The sequence below is a fragment of the Talpa europaea genome, assembly GCF_964194135.1.
Source record: "Talpa europaea genome assembly, chromosome: 7".
In the NCBI taxonomy this organism is placed as follows: Eukaryota; Metazoa; Chordata; class Mammalia; order Eulipotyphla; family Talpidae; genus Talpa; species Talpa europaea.
The window spans coordinates 111,279,380-111,302,767 of NC_140074.1; the positions used below are offsets into that span (position 1 = coordinate 111,279,380).

A 23,388-nucleotide genomic window follows, 5' to 3' on the forward strand; every position below is an offset into this window, starting at 1 on the left:
AATTATTTATGTTTAAATTAAATGTTTTAAAAAATGGAAAGACTGAATAACATTGTGACAAAGGACTTTGTATGAACTCCTGTGAGGAGGAAATGGTAGAACTGTGAAGACAGGATAAGAGCATAAGGTGCAATATTTGAAATTTATATGAAGCAGAAAAGGATAATTTAGAATATCAGTGAATTGAATGGTTTTTGACTTCTGGAAATGAATGAAGACTCCTCTTTTTTCAATATTCAGTGTGATTTTTTTTCTCCGAATTTGGCTTTCTCGTTTGTGAGATAGGAAGGGGGAGGCAATGAGACCAAAGCAGGATTTTCTGGTGTCTTAGTACAGCCTTCCAACCACTGGTAGGGCCTCCTAAAGATTTTCCTTGAGGCCAGTAGGCCAGCTGATTTGGGGGCAAAACTAACTTTGGGAGCGATAGATTGAAAAGGGGAATGCAGCAGCCCAAGTCCAGACAACTTCCATGACCTGTGATGTGAGGTGAGCAATGTGCCTATGTGGTAAGGACTGTATCACTGCATGTCCATAGCTGAAAGGCATTTTCTTGTTTATTTGAATTTGAATTTGCTTATTTTAGGATTGTAAAACAAATACATTTTTGCTTATGTCTTTCCTCTCCTTGTCTGTAATCATAAGCTCTTACTTAATTCAGCTATCTTTTTGTACCCTGCAAGAATTTACAGCGTATTTTCATGATTGAATGGGAGCTGAGTGTGCAGATGGGATTGCTTCCTGCCCTATTTTATCTTTGCAAGATGGAACTAGAAGGGAAGGTCCTTTACTTTTATTTTCTGGTGGCTTCCTTATAGCACTAAGTGAAGAAAAGGCCTGTCCAAGGCCCACTTAGTCATATCAGTGCGGATCGATAAACTGGATTCGGTGAGACCACGAGATCCTTGCACTTTGAAATGTCTTGGTTTAGTTCACAGGGAACCAAGGACAAGTCCACTTGCTACTATGCCCTAGAGACATAACCTGGGCCTCTTTCCCCAAAACTCTCCTGGAAGTTCAGATGGAGAAAAAACTTTTAATCTTATTTTCATTGATCAAATTCTTTCTCATCAACCACAAATGTACAAAAGGGCCCTAAACCCAGAGGCCAGATGACAGAGTCAGCTGCAGAATTGACAGTAATTCTTTTGGCTACTCTATCTCAGTCTTAGGTGCCCCCAACAGTATGGCATGTTTGAACCTTTGTATCCAGGGCTTCATGTTGACACAAAGCTACTATATGCCCTTCCTAGGCTGAACTGGGAATGACACTAGCAATGCTTATTTCTCCAACTCTGTCCTAAAAAGGAGGGTCTTGAACCTGTGACCATTGATCTGTACCTTTGAAACTGTTTGAAAATGGATGGGGACATAAAAGGAGCAAGCTGGGGCTAGGATAATGGTAAATGCAGGGACTTGAGGTGGAGTGGTGGAGAGTGGTGTGGGCATGTCTAAAGCATGCTGCTGAGTATTTCTGACACCTGGGAGGTGGTCGGGCTCTCTGGGCTCATTTCTGGCCCCGTGGGGCTGGGCAGGGCGGCACCAGGGGGTGGGCTCACTGCAGTCCAAGACTTAGCATCAACCATGGCCTCGGAGTAGGGCTCCATGTAGATGCTGCGGACCAAAGGCCTTGGGTCTTGGAGGCTGCTCTTCCGCTCCTCAGGGAGGCTGGTGGAGTGGGCCAGAGACAGGCCCCGGGGTGCATCTGGGGTAGGTCCAAGCTGCTTGGTGGTCTCCCCAGGCTCCTGCACCAGGCCACAGGCTCGAGACAGGTGCTGCGTGTAAACGCCCTCGGACAGCGACAGCGACTGCGTCTCACTGTGCATGCGAAGCCAGCGGTGGTGGCGGCTGAAGCCTCCATAGTGCAGGTGCTTGGCGGGCTTCCGCTTTCCCAGGAATCCCAGCGGCTGCCGTGCACTCGGCGCCATCTTGGCGTGGTTCTTGGGCAGGAAGCCGGTGAGGGACAAACTGTGGAGGAACTCAGCGCAAGAATGGTCGGAATCCTGTCCTTGGACGCGGGCCTGGGTGTCCTGGCTGGGTCCCAAAGGACTCTTCATGTCGTTTACCTGCAGAACGTCAGGGGCACTGCCGCTTAGGCCGCTTAGTGCCTGCTGGGCGATGTCATGTGATGACAGGTAGACCAGGTCCAGGTCTCGGGGACTCAGAGCATCACTGGAGTCGTAGTCGCTGTCGGTGGGGAGGAAGACTTCCGAGCAACCTTCTTCATCAGAGCAGGGCTGTGAATCTGCGAAGCCAGAGACCCAGGTTAGGAAAACGAGAAATACAGCCCAGGCTTGCCTCAAGGGAGCAAGATCCAAGTGTCCCCATCCCCAGCCCCACTTACAAGGGACCGTGTTTTGTTTAATCATCTGCTCTTACCTCTTGAAATTAATACTTTTTGAGCAGGGTCCCCACATTTTCATTTTTCATTTTGTAAACTATGTAGTGGATCCTGTTCTTAGCTTGAAGAAAAGGAAGCAAAGGAATTTTGACAGGTCCCTCTGTGCCACATTGGGGTGAAGGTAGGGGACACATCCTTATATTCTTCACATGTACTTTTACTAAAGTGGGCATATGTGGAGAGGATGAAACAGGAAACACAGCTGGGTCTTATTCATTTATTCATTCCCTGTTCTAATTTCAGAGATGATTTTTGCACTTGACAAAGTAGCAGGAATTTAAAATGGGGAAGGAATAAGAGGAGGCACTGTGATATCCCAAATCAGGGAAACTTGGTTTTAAATTCTACCTGTCCTCCATCTACTTGCTCTGTGACTTTGGGAAAGCTACTTCATCTCTTTGGGCTTCAGTTTTCTTACTTATAAGATGGGGTGATAATAGAAACTTCTAAGGGGTGATTGTAAAAAATCAAATTGATCATGTGTATAAACACAATATTGTCAGGTGTTGAAAAAGGAAAAAAAAAAGGTCAAAGAAAAAACAAGAACAGGTAAAATCAGGGTCATAAATAAACCTCAAAAAACGTATTGTAGTGACCACAAGTGAGCCACAAGTTTATTCCACAGATACTTGTGATTTAATGCACTTTATTTCCTCATGAACTCCTCCTCCCCAATCAACTGTGCATTTCTGTAGGTTAAGGACTATCTAAAATCTTTTGAATTTCCCACAGGCATCAACTCATCACAGTAAGTCCTTAGTAAATATATGCTAACTTTGAAAATATGCAGGTGCTCTTAAAAAGAACAAGAAATCTCTAATCTACAAATGTGAGGCAATTCCGATCAAAAATCCCCATAGGATTTTGTGGAATTTAATAAATTGATTTGAAAATTCATCTGGAAGAAAGTTTATGAACACGGCTAACATTTTTAAACTATAAAAGGGAGGAGTTTGATTTACCAGACATCAAAACATACTATAATTTTTTTCTGTTGGTAATTAAAACTTTGTAGGATTGGTGCACATATGGACAAATAGATCTGTAGAACAGAAGAAGTCTAGAAACAGGGTTAATTATGTGTAATTAACAAATGGTAAATATAGCTTTTAAATATGGGAGTTAATAGACCATTGGGTACATAGTGTTGGGACAATTGATTATCTCTTTTGCAAAATACCTAGAGAAATCTTTACCTAGTACCATATATAAAAATTAATCCATATGCTTTAAATATAACAAGCAAACCCTACCAGTATTAGAGACAATATGTTTATAATTTTTGGGTAGGAAGGTCTTTCTACACAAGACAAAAACCACAGAAGTCAAAAAAAAGTGACTGATTTAAAAAAAAGTGACTGATAAGCTAAGGTAAGATATCATAAAAATGTAAAAAAGTTGAGAAATAATGTGAATACAGAAAGATTAATGTCCAGAATATATAAAGAACTAAAAATCAGTAAAAAGTCTATTTAGAATGGGGGGATTGCAATTGTATGGGGAATATAAAAATAAAATTTATTAATTAAAAAAAGTCTATTTAAATGAATTGAAAATAAACAACACTTCAAAGAATTAATACAAATGACAGACATAAAAAAGCTGCTCGACCTAGAGAGACTATAATTACTAATTAGATCAGAAATAGGAAGTGGAAATAGGAAGTGGAAAAACAAGGCAGTTATTTTGCTTTATATATTTGCTAAAAATAAAAATGATAAGCTAATCAGGGATGTTCATATAATAGGTGGGAGTATAAGCTGAAACAGCTTCTTAGATAGCAATTTGATCAAATATATTTAAAACAAATATATTGTTTATCCTAGAAAGTCCTTTATTTAGATATTTATGTTTGAGAAATTGCCACTATGTATGTACATGGAGGCATTTATAAGTTATTTACTACAGTGTGATTTATAATAGTGAGAAACTAGAAATAATCTTGTGGCTGAGAAGGCTGTGAACAGAAGACTCAAGGCACAGAGATATTAAGAAAAAGAATCCATTGGCTCTCAGAATTCTGCAAGAGGATCCAAATTCAGGACTGGCTTGCTGATTAAAAAATACAACAGATATGTAAAGTAAAAATCCACAAGGTTAATCTGTTCATGGTGAAAAATCACACATGATAATTATAATGTTGCAAACTTCAGGGAAAAAGTTTGTTTTGTTAGGGAGTCAGTAACTTCAGTAACTTATATAAATAGGATTAAGGTTTCTTTTGTTTTGGGTACTAAAAAGAGATGGAATGTTTTTCCTTTTTTTTTCTTGTTTGTTTATTTCAGGGTCAGTTGTAAAGTGCTTCTTCTTTTTTCTTCCTGCCTTTAGAAGATGACATGTGTGCTTACTTATTGGTTGGCAAGATTTCAGTTTTGTTCTTGCTGGTTGCTACTCAACATCCATTATCCTTTTTTAGTTACAATCTTAAATTTATTTGGGACACTGCATTTTTTTCAGCTTCTCTTGCAGCTAGGCATGGGCGTTATAACTAAGTTCTGGCCACTGCGATAGAACTGGAAGTATTATATGAAACTTTTGGAAGGCTTCAGAAAGGGAGCTGTCTTAGACGAGAGGTGGACCATTTTGTTCTTTCTCTTCCCTTCTAGTTTTCTGTAACAGAAGTGTTGAGTAGGCTCATGAAATAATCTTGGAAATGGAAGCCATGTGCTGGGATGATAGAGCTGGAAAATGGAGTGTGGTATTGGAAGACCATGGATTTGGGCTTCTTTCACACAAGAGAGAAAGCTTGTGTTTATAAAACTCTTTCCTTCCCCTCCCCCCTCCTGGTAACTTGCATCCAAATTTAATCCTAATTGATGCAAACCTAAATGTCTATCAATAGGAGAATGGTTAAATAGGGCATATCCATACTATAGAATACCATCCAGTGATTACAAAGAATAATGACTATGATTTTTCTATATTTTGAGTTCTCCTTTTCTGTTCAAAGTTTTCTTCAAACATAGTCTTCCTTAGGAAATATCCCCGACTGTCCTAGAAGGTATTGGTCACTTGTCTGAACTTTGGTAACACTCCTTGCTTATGTTTTTCTTTGGTGTTGAGCCTCTTTAGATTTATCTTACTGTCTTCTTCATGCAAATATAATATCCTGTTTGCTGGTTAGACCTGAGCCCTTTTTGGGCAGAGATACTTCATTTATTCAGTGACTCTCTTGTTTGAGCTCCTGCTCTAACAGAAAGGTTGTGCTTGATGCCTAAGTAAATATAAAATTATTAAGAAATGATCTGTGTCTCAAGGGAATTTACTGTTTTAATGGAAATGCTGGGTAATTATGCATCTGTGAGACAGGAAGGACAGATTTCACAAGAGAAGTTTAGCAAATAAGATGAAGGCTTATCGGAAAGAGATCACATTTTATTGGGACAGGATTGATAAAATACTCTTTTATCTCTTATTTTTTTCCTTCCATTCATTCTTCTCTATTTTCTGTCTATATGGATTTCTTCATACACTTTCAAAAATATACCACAGTAAATACACCAATGATAGTAAGAGGATTAGATATCAGAGAGGAAGTAATACTGTTTGACTATAATATAGGGAACATGAATGGAATTTTGGGTAAATGAAAGCTACTAAAGTAAGATGCTACTAAATTAATTGCATTCTTGGAAATTTAGCCTAGAAAAGTTAAGGCTTATTTTCATGCAGGAATTTGAACATGAATATTCATAGAAATTTTATTTGTGTTAACCCCAAACTGGGAATACTGTAGTGCCTTTCAGTGTCTGACTGGTTAAATAAACTGTGGTATGCCCATACCATGGATTTACAACTCATAAATAAAAATAAAGAATTGCATTTAAGTAACATTTGTGAAACAATTATAAATATGAAGAACAGATTTATAGTACTAAGGGGTAGGGATGCAGGGGGATTAGTAAGGCTATAATGGGGTGAGAGGGAGTTTTGTGTTGATGGTACAGTTGAGTATCTTGATTCTGGCAGTAATCACCCACATCTACCCATATGGTACAATGGTGTAAAATTGCACGCACAAACCTGTGTGCTTATGTGTACACACACTCTCTTGCATGAGTGTAAGTATTACTAATGAAATATGTATTAGTTCTGTAGATTGTATCAGATTCTTGGTTGCACAAGAGCTGTAGAGGAGGGACTGGAGGAAGGATATATGGAAATTCCTGTACATTTTTTGGTAACCTAGTGTTAATAGAATTATTTCTCAAAATTTGTATAAGAGGAAATTTATTTTTCTGCAAAGAGATAGGGTAGAATCAGAGAATAATAGTGAGTGCCCAGATAAGTTTGTATCTAACTTGTTAGTCAATGGGTAGGTATTAAAGAGTTTTAAAGAAGTAATTGGCAAGATGGGAACTATTATTTAGGGTAAATGTCTAAGCAGGTAGGAGTTAAGATTAACTGGACAAGGAAGAGACAGACTGTGGGGGGTGTGGGGGTGTGGGGGCAACTAGGGACTGTGGTCCAAGCTATGTTTAAAAATTTATCTTGTTCAGATTGTGGGACTAACCACAGTAGTGGCTATGTGACTCTCACTCATTCAAATATGCTTATTGAGCACCTTTTTTCTATTAGACAGACATGGTCTCTGCTTTCAAGCAGCTCACAGAGCATGGAATAAATGATAAATAAAAAAATTAGAATCAGAAAATACGTAACATTAATTTTAGATATTATAAAATTTTTTGAAGAAAATGAAATTGAGTTTAGCTAGAGAGTAATTTGGGATACTTTTGACAATGTAGCCAGGGGAGGCATTTCGGCAGTAAAGGGTGGATAGGGGAAATGTCAATGATCAGAGGGAACCAGCTTTGTGAAGGTTTTTAGGGAAGAGTCCACCAGGCAATTTGGAGAGTTAAGTGCCAAGACCCTGTGCCTGGAAGATAGGTAGCATTAAAGAGAGGATTAAATTGCATTAGGATTGGGCAGCAGAAGAGATGGTAAATTTAATTTGGGACAAATTAAGCTTGAGGGATTGGCCAAAACATCCTGGAGTAGATGGATTGGAAACCTGGTGGTGTAGCATGGTACAGGGAAGGTATTTGTGGGTAGAGAAGAAGGAACCACTGGAAGGGAACTCTTGAAAATATGAATGGTGAGGCTAAATGTCATAATATGGAGGGGTGATCAGTTATGAGTACCAGTGCTGCCATGAAGGGCACATGGCTTGGGAAAGTTAGAAGGACACATGGCTAGGGGAAAAGATAGATATTAAGAGATTTGTAAGTTAAAAGGAGAGAAAACACGTAAAGGTTTGGCCTGGATGACTGATTTTCTTGAAACAAGTCTTAGTAATTTCCCCATCTTTAATGGGGAAAAATTGTGCACAGGATCTCAGAACTGTTGGTTGTCTTTGATGATGGCAGGGATAGGTGCCAAAGGTTGATGAGGAAGAGAGGTTAACCGAAGATCTGAAATTGCACTTGAAATAAGATCTATGCAAAGAAATGATAATTGTCTTTAGTTGAACTTCCTTCTCCATTTAACTGAACACTTGTCTATCCAAGTGTCCACTTGTATTCATTTATGTCCACAATAGTAATAATACCTGGTATTTATTTAGTGCTTGCTGTGGGCTAGTCTTTGTGATAAGTGCTCGAGCTTGTGTAATGTTTATAACAACTCCTACAACTTTTGTATACAAGAATACTGAAGCTTATTAAAATTTATAAATCATATAGCTGATAAATGGCAGAGTAGAAACCCATAGGTTGATTTGTCTGAAGACTTGCTTTACTGCCATTCACCTTAGCATTTCCATAGCTTTCTGTGGAAGCTTCCTGAGGGCTGGAACCTGGTTCACTGAAAACTTTGTGTGATACCCAGACAGAGTTATATTAATTAAGATTTTGCTGCTGCTAGAGAACCATTTTAGGTCTTTTATTAGCTACCAGTGGCTTCTATAACAAATTACCATACACTGGGTGACTTGAAACAATAGAAACTTATTCTCTTACATCTCTGGAAGTCAAAAGTCAAAAATCAAAGTGTCAGCAGAGCTGTACGTGCCCTGGAGGCTCTCTGGGAGAAAACTTTCTTGCCTCTTCCAGGTTCTTACGGTTGTTGGCATTATCCCAATTTCTGCTTCTGTTGCACATGGACTCTCTTTTGGGGCTTCTATTTTGTCTCTTAGTCATTAGATTTAGGGTCCACTGGACAATTCAGGATGATCTCCTGTCCAGATTTTTAATTATAGCTACAAAGATCCTTTTTCCAAATGAAGTCCTATTTACAAGTTCCAGGATGTGAACTTATCTTTTTTAGGGGAACCACCTTCAGCCCACTAGAGATGTGATGGTAAAAATGACTTGAAATAGAAGAATCTGTTCAATGACTTGAACTAGAAGAATCTGAGGAGTTTGTCACACTTTCTTTTTCTTTCCAGTCCATGGTCAGATCAAGAACTCTGAAAAAACAGTTTGTATTTTGACCTCTCAACATAGAAATAATGAACATTTGTTTGCAGGGAACTAAGATGTATAGGAGATGTGTTTTAAAGGACTGATACTCTAATACTTCAGTGGAGCATCATATTCTAAGACCCAGTCTCTGAGCTGATTTACTCTACTCAGAATTGTACTCTCTCTATATATTTCTTATACATAAGAAATATAAGGATGTATACACACAATATTTCATTTTTCAAGGTTTATTATAAATTATTCATTTGCATGTTTATCTCCCTCATTGCTCTATGTACTGTGTCTTATTCATCTTTGCTTAGGTAAATGTTGAAGAAGTCAGTCAGTGAAGGAATGAACTAAGGAAGAAGTCAAGAAAAGGGGCCTGTATTGATAGAATTGTCTTTATTTCCCAGATCATCTAATCTGACAGTGGACATATAAGCAGGTCATGAAGACTTCCCAACTAGACTGTGACTTAATCATCATTGACGTATCGGCCTCTTGCTTTGTATTTGGTACCTACAAGGTGCTCAGTAAAGAATGTTGAGTTGAATTAAAACTGAAACAAATATTGAAATCTGGGTGCACAATGAGTGAGATTTGACTGTCTCTTAAAAACAAGATTGAAAACAGCCCTGAACAGATCTAATTTACTTAATTTGGTATAGAAGCTCATGAAATCAATCACCTACATCATTTTGCTTTATATTGGTGATGCTTGATTTAAGAATCAGCACAGGTGTAGCAGAAAGAATAGTTGCCTTGAAATACTGGTCTGAAGTCCTGTCGCACTCCTTAACAGTGTATGTGACCTTTAGCAAATTACCTAGCCCCGCTCAACCTTTTCAAAGAATCTGTAACGTGTAGGTAATTTTATTGCCGGTCTTCTAAAAGTGCTATGAGGAATAAATCAGTTTGTTAAAATACTAAGTGCCTTACCACCAGGAGCTATTAATATTACTATATTATTTTCCATCCTTAAATAGAAAATGACTAGAAAACAGGCAGTGACTCATTAAAATATGAACCAATAATCAGATATATTTTACGATTTTGCTGTGAGAATGATGTTGATAATAAAAGGGGAAAGTAACCTCTTGTATGGTGTGTTCTGTTGGTGATGATATGGTCCAGTACTGTATTTACTGACCAAGATTTAGCAGTGAATTAGTCAATGATGTAACTCCTTTACTATAGCTCCCAGGAGCAAGGGAGGCAGGAGGAAAATCAAGAAAAGAACTGGTTATAATTGTAGTAACCCAGGAGGGCGATGAAAACAGGCTTGGCTATGGAGTGGTAAATGTTACCATGTTGGTTCATGGATCCACACTTGGGAAACACAGCCCTAGTGGGAATCTAAATATTTGACTTCCATGGTGGTTGTATTATTTATTATAAGACTTAGTGGAACCTATTGCTTAGAATGGGATACCCCTCCCAGAACAAACTGGGAAAATCTCCAGGATGCCAGCCAGGGCACTGAGGAGAGTTTCCAGGGACTTAGGCGACTGCCACTCCCTCCCTTCTTGGAAAAGAATGCAAAGTGCAGCTTCCATCCCTAGATCTAGGCCATATGCTCCATTAAGCACTGTAGGAGCCTTGCCCAGTTGTTATTTTAATAAACGTGGTTGTGCTCCTCAATTTCCCTTAGAGGGCTCACTGGGCAGGCCAGCATTGGTAGAACCTTGAGTTTCCCCTCTGGTTGACCCAGGAGCTGTTTTATGAAAGTTCTACCCATAGTATTAGTGCTGGCTTAGGAAGTTTGGCTTTCTTGCCATTGTGATGGGTGTTGCAACTCTTGGTCTCTGTGGGTCAGGCCAACAATAGCAGAGTAGAGTGATGTGGATTTTGAGGGCATTATGGAGAGATGACATTTCAGAAAGGAATATTTGATTTAAAACTATTGCTTTTCTATTAAAGGCAGCAGGCATGGCAGGACGGAAAGAAAGGAATTATAAGCAACATTTGCCTTAAAATCTAATTTCATATTTTTAATGTATCACTATTTGAATTTGCATTTTTCATGCTTCATTGAATCTATCAGCACTGTGAGTAGAACTGAAATAATTTATAAATAATTTTAATAAATATCTCATCAGGCCTTGGGTAGAAAGAACCTCAGGGATTTGTCCACCTTCTAATTTCCCAAGAGAAAAAAAATCTCTTTTCAGATTCCTTCTGATATTTTGAACTGTTAATTTTATGCCATAGTGTTCTTGACAAGATCTGGGGAAAGGTTACCAGGGAGATTTACATCTGGAAGATCAGGATAATCTTCAAATGCATCTGAAGGAAACAAGGTCCCCCTCCCCTGTGTTGCCTCATCCATGCGTCACTAGGAGAAAGAGCAGTATTGGAAAAAAAAATTGCTGCTGCCTGTGACCACTATACCCACAGAAAAGGAGTGGGAGAAAAAAATACCCATGTGATGGACCAATCATTCCACCCCCTGCCTTGAGCTGCCTTCTCGAGGAGCCAACTTTCCCCCTTGGGTCCTTGGGAAATGCTTAATTTTAATTGACTCAGAGGAGTTCTACTTTGTGTTTGAAAACCACACAGAAATGGGAAGTGAGTTAAAGAGTTCTACTCCCTCCTGCCCCCAATACAGAGTGTATCTGTACACACACAAACAAATCCAAGGTACTCAACAGCCTTACGATGAAATCTTAGGCTGGCACTCGGTTTGTGATAGTCTCTGTGTTTCCAGCAAGCTCCTCACAGTTCTACCCACACAGAATGGAACTGTGTTGCAAACTTTGCCCTGTGAGCAACCCAGTGGGGATGTTTCTCTAAATTGGATTTTCCCCCCTTCATAAATGGTTTCCAAACAATTCCAAGTGGCCACACTAATGGAGAGGACAGAGTAAGCAGGAGCAGATTTCATTGCTCTGAAATGCTTTTGTGAGGGGATAGGACATTAAATGTTTTTCCCAGCTTTCAACGTTTCCCTGTCACCGGGTTCCATTTTTCATTTGCTGTCCTCCACTTTGTGTTTCATAGCCCATGGAATCTTGGCTTCAGAGAAATAAATGGACCCAGGAGAGAGTTATATTTTAAGAAACAGAATGATGATCACTCACATTTTAAGTTAATATTAAAATCTGAATGCAATTGGCTAGATCCTCCCAGCAGGGAGTGTGTGTAATCGGTCCTCTGGCCAACATGAGTCTGGCACTTCTGTGGTACAGGAAAGGACACCCCCATCTAGCCAGGGGACCCACTTACAACCCTGAGGCTGAGAGAAGATTATACACCGGCTATGTTCTATGAGCAGAGAGAGGACAGGGCGGTGAGAATAGAAGTAAGTAGACTTAAAGAGTTGTTTATAGAATTAAATGAATTGGGGAACAACAGAGGACATGCCTATTAGGCCTTTTAAAAATGTCTTTCAACTCTATACCTCTTTAGCTACTGCCCTCCCTCTTTTGTTCTACAGCCATGACTTTTAAAGAGTATATCCTTACTGGTTCCATTTCTTTATTTCCCATCCATTCCTGATCTCCTTATGTTCAGCCTCTACCTCCTTCCCTCTTCAGACTGCTGTCATGAAGATCACTGATGAATGCAGTGTATTCACAACAGCCAAATGTTGGCAACAACGTAAGTACCCATTGGCAGATGATTAGGTAAAGAAGATATGGCGTATATCCATAATGGACTACTATTCATCTATAAAAAAGATGAAATCCTGCTGCTGCAACAACGTGAACAGACTTGAGGGTATTATGCTAGTAAGGCAGATAAAGACAAACATGATTTCATTCATATTGGAGATAAAACTAATGATCAAACAAAGTGAAAACAAACCCTTAGATTCTAAGAACAAAATAGTGGGGAATGGAGAACGAGAATGGCAAATTGAGTAGTAGGGGTTAAGTGTATGGTGAAGGACAGCAAACATAATGTAGTAGATACAGATACTGATTTCTCATGTTGCATGAAACTGATGTAGTGTTGCAAATCGTTATTTCTTTAATAAAGATTACTGATGACTTCTTTGTTCAAAACAGATCAATGGATTCCCCCCGCCACCCCCAGATTTTACTTAACCTGTAATCATCTTTTGAAATTTTATTTTTTTGAATCTTCTTTCTCTGGTTATTCCTTCTTAGTCTAAGGATTCTTGCTTTACTTTCCACAGGGATCCTTCCCTAGTTTCCTCTTCTTAATCCACCTGCTCTCTCCAGGGAATCCCAAGCATTTTTGGTAACAACATCATTTATATGTCAATGGTTCTTAAATCTATCAGTCCAATTTTCTTTTCCGAGCTCCAGACCCCTTATAGCTTGTTTTCTCCTGAACATTTCTCTTTGTGTAAAATATCCTGAGCTAACTAAAATTCAGCATGCCCAACCACCCAAGCTTGTTTCTCCTATGTAACCTTTTTTTTTTCTTTTTTTGGTAAATGACATCATGATACCCTGAGGCACCCAAGACAAAAAACTTGGCATTTCTTCTGTTAATAGTTTCCTATTAGTTGATTTCTGTGCTTCCAATATTGTTCCTGTATCCTCTCTTCATACAACAGCCAGATTTAATTTTAAAGAGTAATTTAGATGGTATCAATCCTTTCTTTAAAGTGTCCAGTTACTTTCCATCACAAGTAGAATAAAACCCTAATTTCTTATCATGGTGTAGAGACCCCTGTTTGATCTGGTCTCGGCCTTTCTCTCCACCCTTTCTCTCACCACTAACCCCTCTCCCGTGGGACGGGCTGCCTTTCTATCCCTCATCCATCTCAGGGTCTTTTGCTGTTTTGTTGCCTGGAATGTTCCAACTCGAGATCTTTGCATTGCTCTGAGAGATCTTGTACATTGCTTTTTCAATGGTCAGTCAAATGTGACATACATAGATAGGTTTCTGCTGATCATCCTAGTGAGTTCAATACATTCTCTGCCCACCCTGATTGCTGTTGTGTGTCATATAGTTCACTGGAATTTTCACTCTCTGAAATTACCGTGTTTACGCTTACATTGTTTGTCCCTCTTTCTAGAATGTATACTCTGTGGGAGCAGAGACTTTGCTTTACCACCATATCCCTGTTACTTTGAAGAATACCTGGCATGTAGTGGGTAACCAATAAATATTTTTTTCAGTGAAAAAAAAAAGAGGAACAATGCCTTCGACTCCTGGGTTCAGGCAGGCTGCTTGCAGTTTCCTAAACTATAACATAATTGTACATTCTATTTTCTCTGCCTATAATGTTCTCTTATGTAATCAACTCCTGCTTACCCTCAATACTTGACTCTGTTACCTCCTTTAGGAAGCTGTCTTTGATCTTAAAAGTTTATGATCAACACCACTAATAGATCCATAACACCATATACATATCCTTATCATAGTACATATGAATTTCATGAAATTTTTGCTTAATGTGTGTCTCTCCCTTTAAACTAGCTTCTGGCAGGGAGTGTGTATTCCAATGCAGAGGGAATACAAGCAAGTGTACACAAGGAACTCTATTTAATTCCTTTGTGGAATTACTTAGTAAATCATAGAACCTTTTATAATATAAATGAGCTGTCTCTCAAGTTTTTCCCCTGGCCAATTTTGAGTTTTAGATACTGAGCTGTTTAACGTATATGAGCACACACAAACTCACTTATAGGAAAGGCTCATATCCCCACCAATGTTTTCTAATTAAGAGCAATAACATTAATTATAGTACCACAATTTATTGTGTATTATGTGCCATGCATCTCTAACATGGATGATTTTATTTACAAGCAGCTCTTCAAAGTGTAGATATTATTATGCTCATTTAATATGTGGAAACAGAGACTCAGAAGTAGTAATCTGTTCAAGTTCATACAGCTAGTAAAATAAAGCTGGGATTTGAATCCAGGGCTCTACTTTCTACAATAAATCCAAGGTCTTTCTGCTGCACCATGCTGCCCCCTATAGGGCAAGCCCACATTTCAGAACTGATTTTTATAATATTATTACTGTAATGCTTAAAAATGGGGGCGCTTATGAGCTACAGAATAAAAAAAAAGATGCTTTGAATGCCATTATTTTAATTGGCTGGAAAAATGGCCACATGTCCTAGGCAAGAGCATTATATTGCCTTTGACTGGTATGCTTATAAGCATAAAGGTGTTTTGTAGAAATTTCTGTTAACCCACCCATGTTTTTTTGGTTAGATTTTTCACATGAACTCAAACTTTATTCCCAAGAGCTAATTGCTAGGCACCTCCAGCTTGTCTGTAAGTTGTCTCCTCTCGTTGTATTCAGGATAAGGCCAACCAATTTATTTGGCCTCGGTGTCAGGATTCTAGTCTATCCAAGGTTTCTCTTTCCCACCTTCCACCCCAGGACATTGGTGTCCCGAGGGTGGGAAGTTTGCCTTGAACTCTTAGCCAGACTGGGACCTACTGCCTGCCCAATTCCTGTCAGGCCCTATTTACTAGAGAGTGGACCTGTTCTCCTTTCTTACGTGGTTTTGGTCAGATTCCCTTGGCTGACCTGGCCCTCACCTGGCACTGCTGTCTCCATTCTGCATTTCTGCAGCCTCACCCCTACTCTATGTTGTTTTGTATCTGGAAGCTTGAATAAGAACTGGACAGAGGGCCTCCCCTGGTGGCGCAGTGGTTGAGCCCTGGGCTGCGAAGCTGCTGGCAGCCTCTGTAGCACAGGTTCGATCCCCAGCCACCGGCAAGGGTCCCGCACGGCGCAACAGACCTCTCCTGCCGCCCACTGCTCCCCTCAGCAGTGTACTTCGGTCCTTCTCTCTGTTCTGCTCCCCACTCTGGCTCTGGTGAATCCTTACACCCTCCCGTGCTTCTGACTGTACCCAGTGCTTGTATAAATAAATAAATCTTAAAAAAAAAAAAAAAGAACTGGACAGAATCTACCACCCCTAAATGGTGTTGATTTCAGGTTAGTTTCTGATTCCTTCACTGGTTTTTTATACCTTTAGACTCTTACCAGAGAACAGTATTTCCTACTGCTCGCTGGGACCAATATCTCTGCACAAAAAACCTCATCAGTGGAGAGAGGACCAAGAATGTATAATTGAGATGTAGAAACTTGGGCCTCCCTGGTGGTGCAAGGGGTTAAGTTTCAGTGCTGTGGAGCTGTCTGCAGCCACTGCAGCATGAGTTCGATCCCAGGCCAGGGAGCTGCCCCACATGGTACAGCAGACCTCTCCTGTCTCGCCCGCTGCTCCCCTCAGCAGTGTATTTCAATAGATCCGCCTTTCCTGTTCCTCTCTCTGTCTCTGGTGAATCCTCTCACCCCCCCTCCCTGCACCTCTAGCCTGCACCCCCAGTTCTTGTATGCATAAATAAATAAATTAAAAAAAAAGAAATATAGAAACTTTAGGTCCTATTGCTTACCACTCACTGCTTTTCTTCTGTGCATCTCTGGGGATGGGGATGGGGATGGAAGACAATCTATATGTGATGATGTGGAGTTGATCTTCTTTAGGTTCTGCTCAGCCGAGGGGTCGAGCAGCTTAGTGATGGGTAAGCCAGAATTTGGCTGTTTGTATCTTGCATACTGCAGAGCATCCATGATCCACCTCATTTCACGCCAGACTTCATCTATTTGCTTTGGAATAAAATAGTAAAAGACATGAAGGTATCAAACAACAATTAAAGTGGATTAAATTTCCCTGAGAGTCTAAGGTGGTCCGTTTTCTACCGTATTGGTTTAAGCAAGAATAAAATACTCTCAACATAGGTCTGCTAGGCAAGAAATACTTGTTCATTGTAATCTTGTGGGTCTTTCATAATTTAAATGGAGAGGCTATGTTGTTTAGTGCAAATCATGGAAGACCTGGATTCCAGCTGGGATCCAAAACTCAGTAGCTCTGTAAAATCCTTTGGAAAGTCAGTCGACCTCTTTGAGTCTTTGCTGCCTCATTTGTAAAGTGTGGACAAAATCTCTCTCCTATTTCTGACAGGACTACTATGATAATTGGGTGAAATGACAAATTTGAAAGTACTCTGTGAAACAGTTCGGTATATTTCTCACACATAAGGGCTGATAAATTCTTGGGATATGTGAAATATTCCTCATTAGGATAGTGTCGGGAAGGTATATGATAAAATTTAATTTTAGAATACTTGAAATACAGTTTTAACTCTTATAAGTGAACTAGAAAAAAAGCTTTATTGGAATATTTGCCAAGCAGGGATTATTAGACTTACTGTAACAGAAAGAAATAAGTTTACATATTACATTTGTTACTTTTAATATATAAAATAGGTATTTCTAAAGTATAAAACAGCCTAAGCAAGTTATTCCTCAGTAACTTTAATATCCTTATGTTTTTAGGGTAGCCCATTTTAGAGCATTACCATTTTGATTTTTGGGCTATCAAAGTGATCCTAGAACAACATTCATTTCTCTGAAGCCTACTATTAATGAAAGCCACTTATATTTTTGTTTCTATCTCTGTAGATGGCATAAGTTCTTCCAGTTCTTAATAGGCACTGGCCAGTAACTTTCTGGTTATTGTGACTGTCTCTAGAGGGGGACTTTAGTTAGACATTTTTTCATAGTATCCAGATAGGGGCCTATGGGACAAGCTTTGTATCTGATTTTACTTGGTCCCTTAGGCAAACCACTAATTTTTGGGAGTCCATTTACTCAACTGTAAGAAGAGGAGGTTGGACTAGATGATGTCAAAGATCCCTTCCAGCTGTGACACTTTATGATTTATTATTAAAGAATATTTGGAAAGTCGGTGTCACTGAGCATCCATATAGAAAATATTCACTGCCTCTAATTATAGAAATTTTAAAGATAAGGGACTACTCAGTGTTATATTTTATTTTTTAAATTTCTTCTTTAGGGCTTTAATCTGTACTGAAACCCTATACGCACAGACACACACAGAGACATGCATGCAATACATAAGATTTCACTTTTGGTGGGATTTTGAAGGAAATGGAAAAGAGATTTAAATAACCTTCCCCTCATGTGACAATAGCTGCTTTTCTGGTTCAGCTTCTTGCTGTCCTACTGTGAATTAGGTGATAGATCTAATTGATGAACTCTGTATTTCCTCATATCATAGATGAGGAATCAATGTAAATAGCCATGGGAAAGGAAAACAGTTAAATAGATTATAGGATATCTAAACAGTGGAAAAACAGAGTAATTAGGTAAATGAATGATACAGGTTTACAAAACACTAGTAACAAAAGTTTTTCTTAAGCAACATAGCATTTATAGGAAAATTATATCTATTTGGTGAAATATAATCAGTGATTATTTCTGGGAAGCAGTTATGTCTTTATGGTTCTCTACATGATTTAAACTTTGTTCATTGTAATGTGTATTTTTTTCTGAAATAGGAAAAAAATTAAAATAAAATAGAAAAGTATTTCGGAAACCCCACTCTTTGAAGAATAGCCACAAACCTGGCATTTCCAACAAAGACAGAAACTGAAACTGACAGTCTGCCATGTTGAGTGATAGGCAAGCTGCCACAAGCAAGTGGATGCCAATGTGTGGTCGGTAGCCACCTTCCCTTGCTTTCTAGTTCTATCCTAGGGTGACAGGATTTATCAGAATATTCAGAGATGGTAATGAAAGCACAAGGTTGAGGTTTAGACTTTGTTAGCTTGGTGAGAGGAGCAGGAGATTGAGCAGTGGGCAGGCCCATGAAAGAGGAATTGAGCCATTGTGAAGGGAGAACCCTGAAACTCAATGGGTAAAGACAAAGTAGGAGTCCCAGGTGAAACTCAGACACATGACCTTAGTGGGATTGTTACTGTCTCTTCTGGCCTTTATTGGTCATATCTCATGTAGTATACTCCTGTCTCAAGGTTATTTTTATTTTTTAAAAACATTTATTTATTTATACAAGAACTGGGGTCCAGGCCAGATCTGCAGGAGGGTGAGAGGACTCACTAGAGACAGAGCGGGGAACAGAACAGGCAGACTGATGAAATACACTGTTGAGGGGAGCAGCAGGCGTGACAGGAGAGGTCTGTTGTGCCATGTGGGATCTTCGCTGGCTGGCTGGGATCAAACCAGTGCTGCAGAAGCTGCGGACAGCTTCACAGTGTGGCGCTCAACCACTTGCACCAGCAGGGGAGGCCTTCAAGGTTATTTTAAATGTACTATATGACTGTGGACACTTTTCATTGTGCCTGCCAAGGACTAAGACCCTTGGCTGTGCTGAGTAGTTACTCAATAAATGATTGCTCAATAAATTAATGGTTACATCATTCTCTAGATCTCTACCCTTGAACAGAGTTATTATGAGGATTAAGTAAGATAATGTAATTTAGTGTACCTTGTAAACTATATATAAAGTTTCAAGTTGTCATGATGATCATGACTATTGTAATGGTCTGAATGTTACTTCCCAAGAGACCTAGCCATGTCTTAATCTTTGGAATTAAAGAGTAAACATTATATTATGTGGCACAAAACGTGATCAAGTTAAGGATTCTGAGAGGAGAAATTTACCCTGGATTATCTGGGTGGGTCCTAATTCCAATGACAAATGTCCTCATAAGAGCATTATTATAAGAGTGAGGAAGAGAGAGTGCCTCCCTGGTGGATTAGGTGGTTGAGTGCTACACTGTGAAGCTGTCCACATTCGATCCCAGCTGGCCGGTGAGAATCCCACATGGCGCAGCAGACCCCTCCCGTCTTGCCCGCCGCTCCCCTCAGCAGTGTATTTTGTCAGTCTGCCTATTCTGTTCCCTGCTCTGTCTCTGGTGAATCCTCTCACCCTCCCACACATCTGGCCTGTACCCCGGTTCTTGTATAAAAATAAATAAATCTTTAAAAAAAAAAGTGAGGAAGAGAGAGATTTGGCAGAATGAAGAGAAGGAAACCATGTGGCCACAGAAGTGAGATGGAGGTGATGTGGCTACAAGTCCAAGAATGCCAAACCCCCCAGAAGCAGGTGAAATTGAGAAGAGATTCTCCTGTGAAGCCTCCAGAGGGAGTGTGGCCCTAGCAACACCATGATTTCAGATTTCTGTCCTCCAGAATCATGAAAGAACAAATTTTTGTTGCTTGAATGCTGTCCAGTTTGTGGTAATTTGTAATAGCAGTCCTGGGACACTAATACAATTTTTAATAATAATCTACTTATTTTTGGGTAATATTGTTTCGTTTATATTGCTGAGGATGGGTAGTGAGATTTAGTGCAGAGATTGTTAAAATTGTGTATAGAAACAATGTGGGCTTCTTAATTTCTCTCAGCGGTGAAGTGAAGAGGTACTAACAAGAGAAATGAAAAACAGGTACAAGAGGCCTGTGAACTAAATTTAAGAGACTTTGCTAAGTAGCTCTAAAAGAGGTGCAATTTTCACCCATTTTACCTTATACTGTTGATCTAAAAATAACTGACAACATAATCCCCCTGATTTTAAGGTCCAAATTCAGCTTCTAAAGACTTGCTGACATATTTTTAGAAAGAAAGACCATGAACTCTCTAGGTCTGTTGGTTAAAAGTTCTGCATCCATTTCTCACTCTGACCTTAAAAATTTTTGGTTTTCATCCCATAAATTATACCCCTTTCTCTGTACTCAGGCAAGATAATATTTTTATTAAAATATAAAGGTGATTGGTTTTCTCACAGCACAGTTACAAGGTGCTTGAGGGGATGATAGATTGGCTATATTTAATGAGCTGTGTTTCTATAACAGCTTAGGAGCATTTGAAGCATTACAGTATATAAATTATAGCCTAATTGCCCTTTAGGCTTTAGCAGCTCAAAATATGCCAAGCTCCAAGTCTCCACAATTTGACATTTCTGCTGCGTGTGCTGTCTGTAAAGCTGTATACCTTATCTGTGATTTTCTACACCTCCCCTGGCCCAGCCCTCCCCCATTCTGGCTGCACTCTTTGGCTTCTTTTCCTCCACTGTATTTACATAGACTCCCTTGCTCTTTACAATGTTTGGTTTGTGTAGTGACTTCAACACTGTCTTAGATCTGGAATCATACAAATGCTCTCACGGCTGGCGGTCCCCTCTGCCGGTGACGGTGTGCGGTGGGCCGAGCTGTGAACACCAGTGGGTGAGTGGCTGCAGCTGGTTTTTATTCTGAGACAGAGAGACCGAGAAGCCCCACATAGATAAGGCGAGAGATGATATTGTCTCCGGCCCATGAAGTTATCCAAGTTGGGTGGAGCAAGCCGCTCATTGACGGCTATGGGTGCAGGGAAGTGGTCTGGTTTTACCCTGGCTGAGAAGTTATTTTTTGAATCTTTTGGGAATTGGCTGTTATCCAAGTCTACGTGTACCTGGCCGACTGGAAAGAGAGTATGCAGAGGGGGTTCTCAAGTTTCTTGCTTTGGGAGACCAGAGAAGACTAGAACTTTGAAGAATGCCTGGCCTGGCCTGGCCTGCCTTTATCCATTCCACTTAATAGTATGATGAAAGGAAAAGAGAAAAAGGCAGTGGAGTCCTAGACTAAGTGAAAAAGAAAGGAGCCAGGAACTCCTGGAGGGGTTCTTTGTGTGTGACAAACTCAAGAAAGTTAGCCTTCTTGTTGGATGAACATAATAGATTCAGGTGGGCATGAGTGGACTAAAGCAGAAAGGTTTAGAGAAGGGTTTCTCTAAACATATTTATGGTTGTTCAATCCTAAAATGTTAGAGCCATCCAGGCCCTTAGAGTCATCTACTCCAATCTTTTCATTTTACATACGAGGAAACTGAGGCCCCTGAGGAGCAAATGAATTGCTTGATACTCCAGAGTTTATCAGAAGTAATAATGTATACTAATCGACTCCTGGTCATTAATCTTAATATGCTCCACTGTCCCTTTTCTTGAGTTCAAAAGATAAGTCAGTCTTTCATATTCTTCTCATACTTCATTCTTACTTTCCCCACATCTCCCCCCAGCCATGTTCCATTTTTACTGGAAATAAAATAAACGATGTAAACATTTTGAATTATAAATACTATAGGCTCAGGTTAAGAGAACAAGTAATTTTTTTGAAAGGTTTATATTTCATCTGAGAAGTCACCTAAGGTATTGGTGAGAGAAATAAATTAATCCTAAAGATTTGTTTGCTAACTACAGTGCAAGTGTATTGTAATATCTTCTTCTGAGTACTTGGAAATCTTGCATATCCATGTTTCAAAAACATTCCCCTTTTTATTAATGAATAACAAAATGAATATACAATTGGTTATATACCTATTGTAGCAGAAACTTTGTTGAGTGCTTTTATATGCATTATCTTCTTGAATTCCTCAGTAGCACTGTGAAGTAGTACCATTATTATCATCCCTAATTTATACTTGAGGAGACTGGGACTTAGATTTGCCCCAGATTCATAGCATTTCCTCTTGTTAGGTCTTTGTTATTTCTTATCTCCCTGCCCTTAGTGTCTTCTTAAATCCAGGAATGCTATGCAAATTATTTAGTGAGCATGCTATGCAAATTTAGTGAGAATGCTATGCAAATTATTTAGTGAGCATGACCATTGAGAATGGGTGCTTGCTTACTGTGAACAACCAATTTGGCCATACCATGTTCTGGGAGAGACACCCCCAGCGCCCTTCTTACATCTATCTACCCTAAACAGTTATGATCATCTGTAGCTTAACTTTCTCCAAATCTTTATAAGTCCCTATTTGCTACAGAATAAAGTGCAAATTTCTTACTTTGGTCTTTAAAAGTCTTTGTGCTCTGATTTAATTGCTACTATCATTCTTGTCTAATTTCTCACTATTGACCTTCACTCAGTTTTGCCCCAATAGTAGTAGTTATCATTCCCCAAATTCTATTTTTTCACTCTCTGCCTTATCTGTTTATACTTTTTCTTCCAATGTCCCTCAGTCTATTTCTCCTCACCACAGTCTCACTTACTCCTCTATGCCCAGCTCAGGTATCAGTTATACCCTTTATGGCAGTTTTTCTTATACCTACACATTTAAGGAAATTTTAATTCTTTGTACTGTCATAGAACTTCTTTTTTTATACTTCCCTTTTGGCACCTAACATTTTGCAAGTAGTATTTGCACACATTATTTTGTCTAACTTAATGGATTTTAAACTCCTTCAGGTCAGGGACTGTGTATTATTCAACTTTGTCTCTCCCATACAGTGCCTGGTACCTGGTAGTAATCAAATTGATCTGCATTTATGCTATAGTGATATTCATCAGGAGGTTATTGTTATTATACTCATTTTGTGAATTGAGTAACACATAGGTACAAGATCCTAAGATTTGCCCAAGGGATTTAGAAGCAATTTCAGAACAGATACACGTTCTCTTGACTACTGGTTACAAACTCTCACCCTTTCATGAGGTGCCAACTAAGGCCTTTTCAGACAAGACTGTGGACAGGGAACACATTTTCTGATTGAGTCACACATACAAGTGTCAACTTTGTTAGAGAGAAAGCAAGAAGAATCTTAGGTCAGACTAGTCTTGGGTCAACATAAAGATTATTTGGATTATTTCCTTCGCTTTTGCTTTGGAGGTATCTGAGTTTCAATTTTTCTTTCTGCTGGAATTGTCAGTGGGCCACTGGGTAATTGTATTCTTATCACTACATCTGGCAGTGGGTTTTCTCGTCAATGTGGGACGCCACTTCTATCTACCCCACCCCAACCCACCCCTTGGCTGGTGCAGCTCTTACTATGATTTATC

The 23,388-nt window shown here is 39.4% G+C and overlaps 1 protein-coding gene across 1 annotated transcript in view; it reads right to left on the reverse strand.

Moving 5' to 3' along the window:
- Positions 1 to 1,448: 1,448 nt before the first annotated feature.
- Positions 1,449 to 23,388, reverse strand: part of ANKFN1 (ankyrin repeat and fibronectin type III domain containing 1) — a gene marked incomplete at its 3' end in the record, with an annotated part of 361,393 nt that continues 339,453 nt past the window's right edge. Inside the window, exons 19-20 of the mRNA XM_084238232.1 lie at positions 16,143 to 16,356; positions 1,449 to 2,242 (exon numbers count right to left, since the gene is read on the reverse strand). Coding sequence (XP_084094358.1) covers positions 1,449 to 2,242; positions 16,143 to 16,356 — 1,008 coding nt within the window. The remainder of the gene's footprint in view (positions 2,243 to 16,142; positions 16,357 to 23,388) is intronic.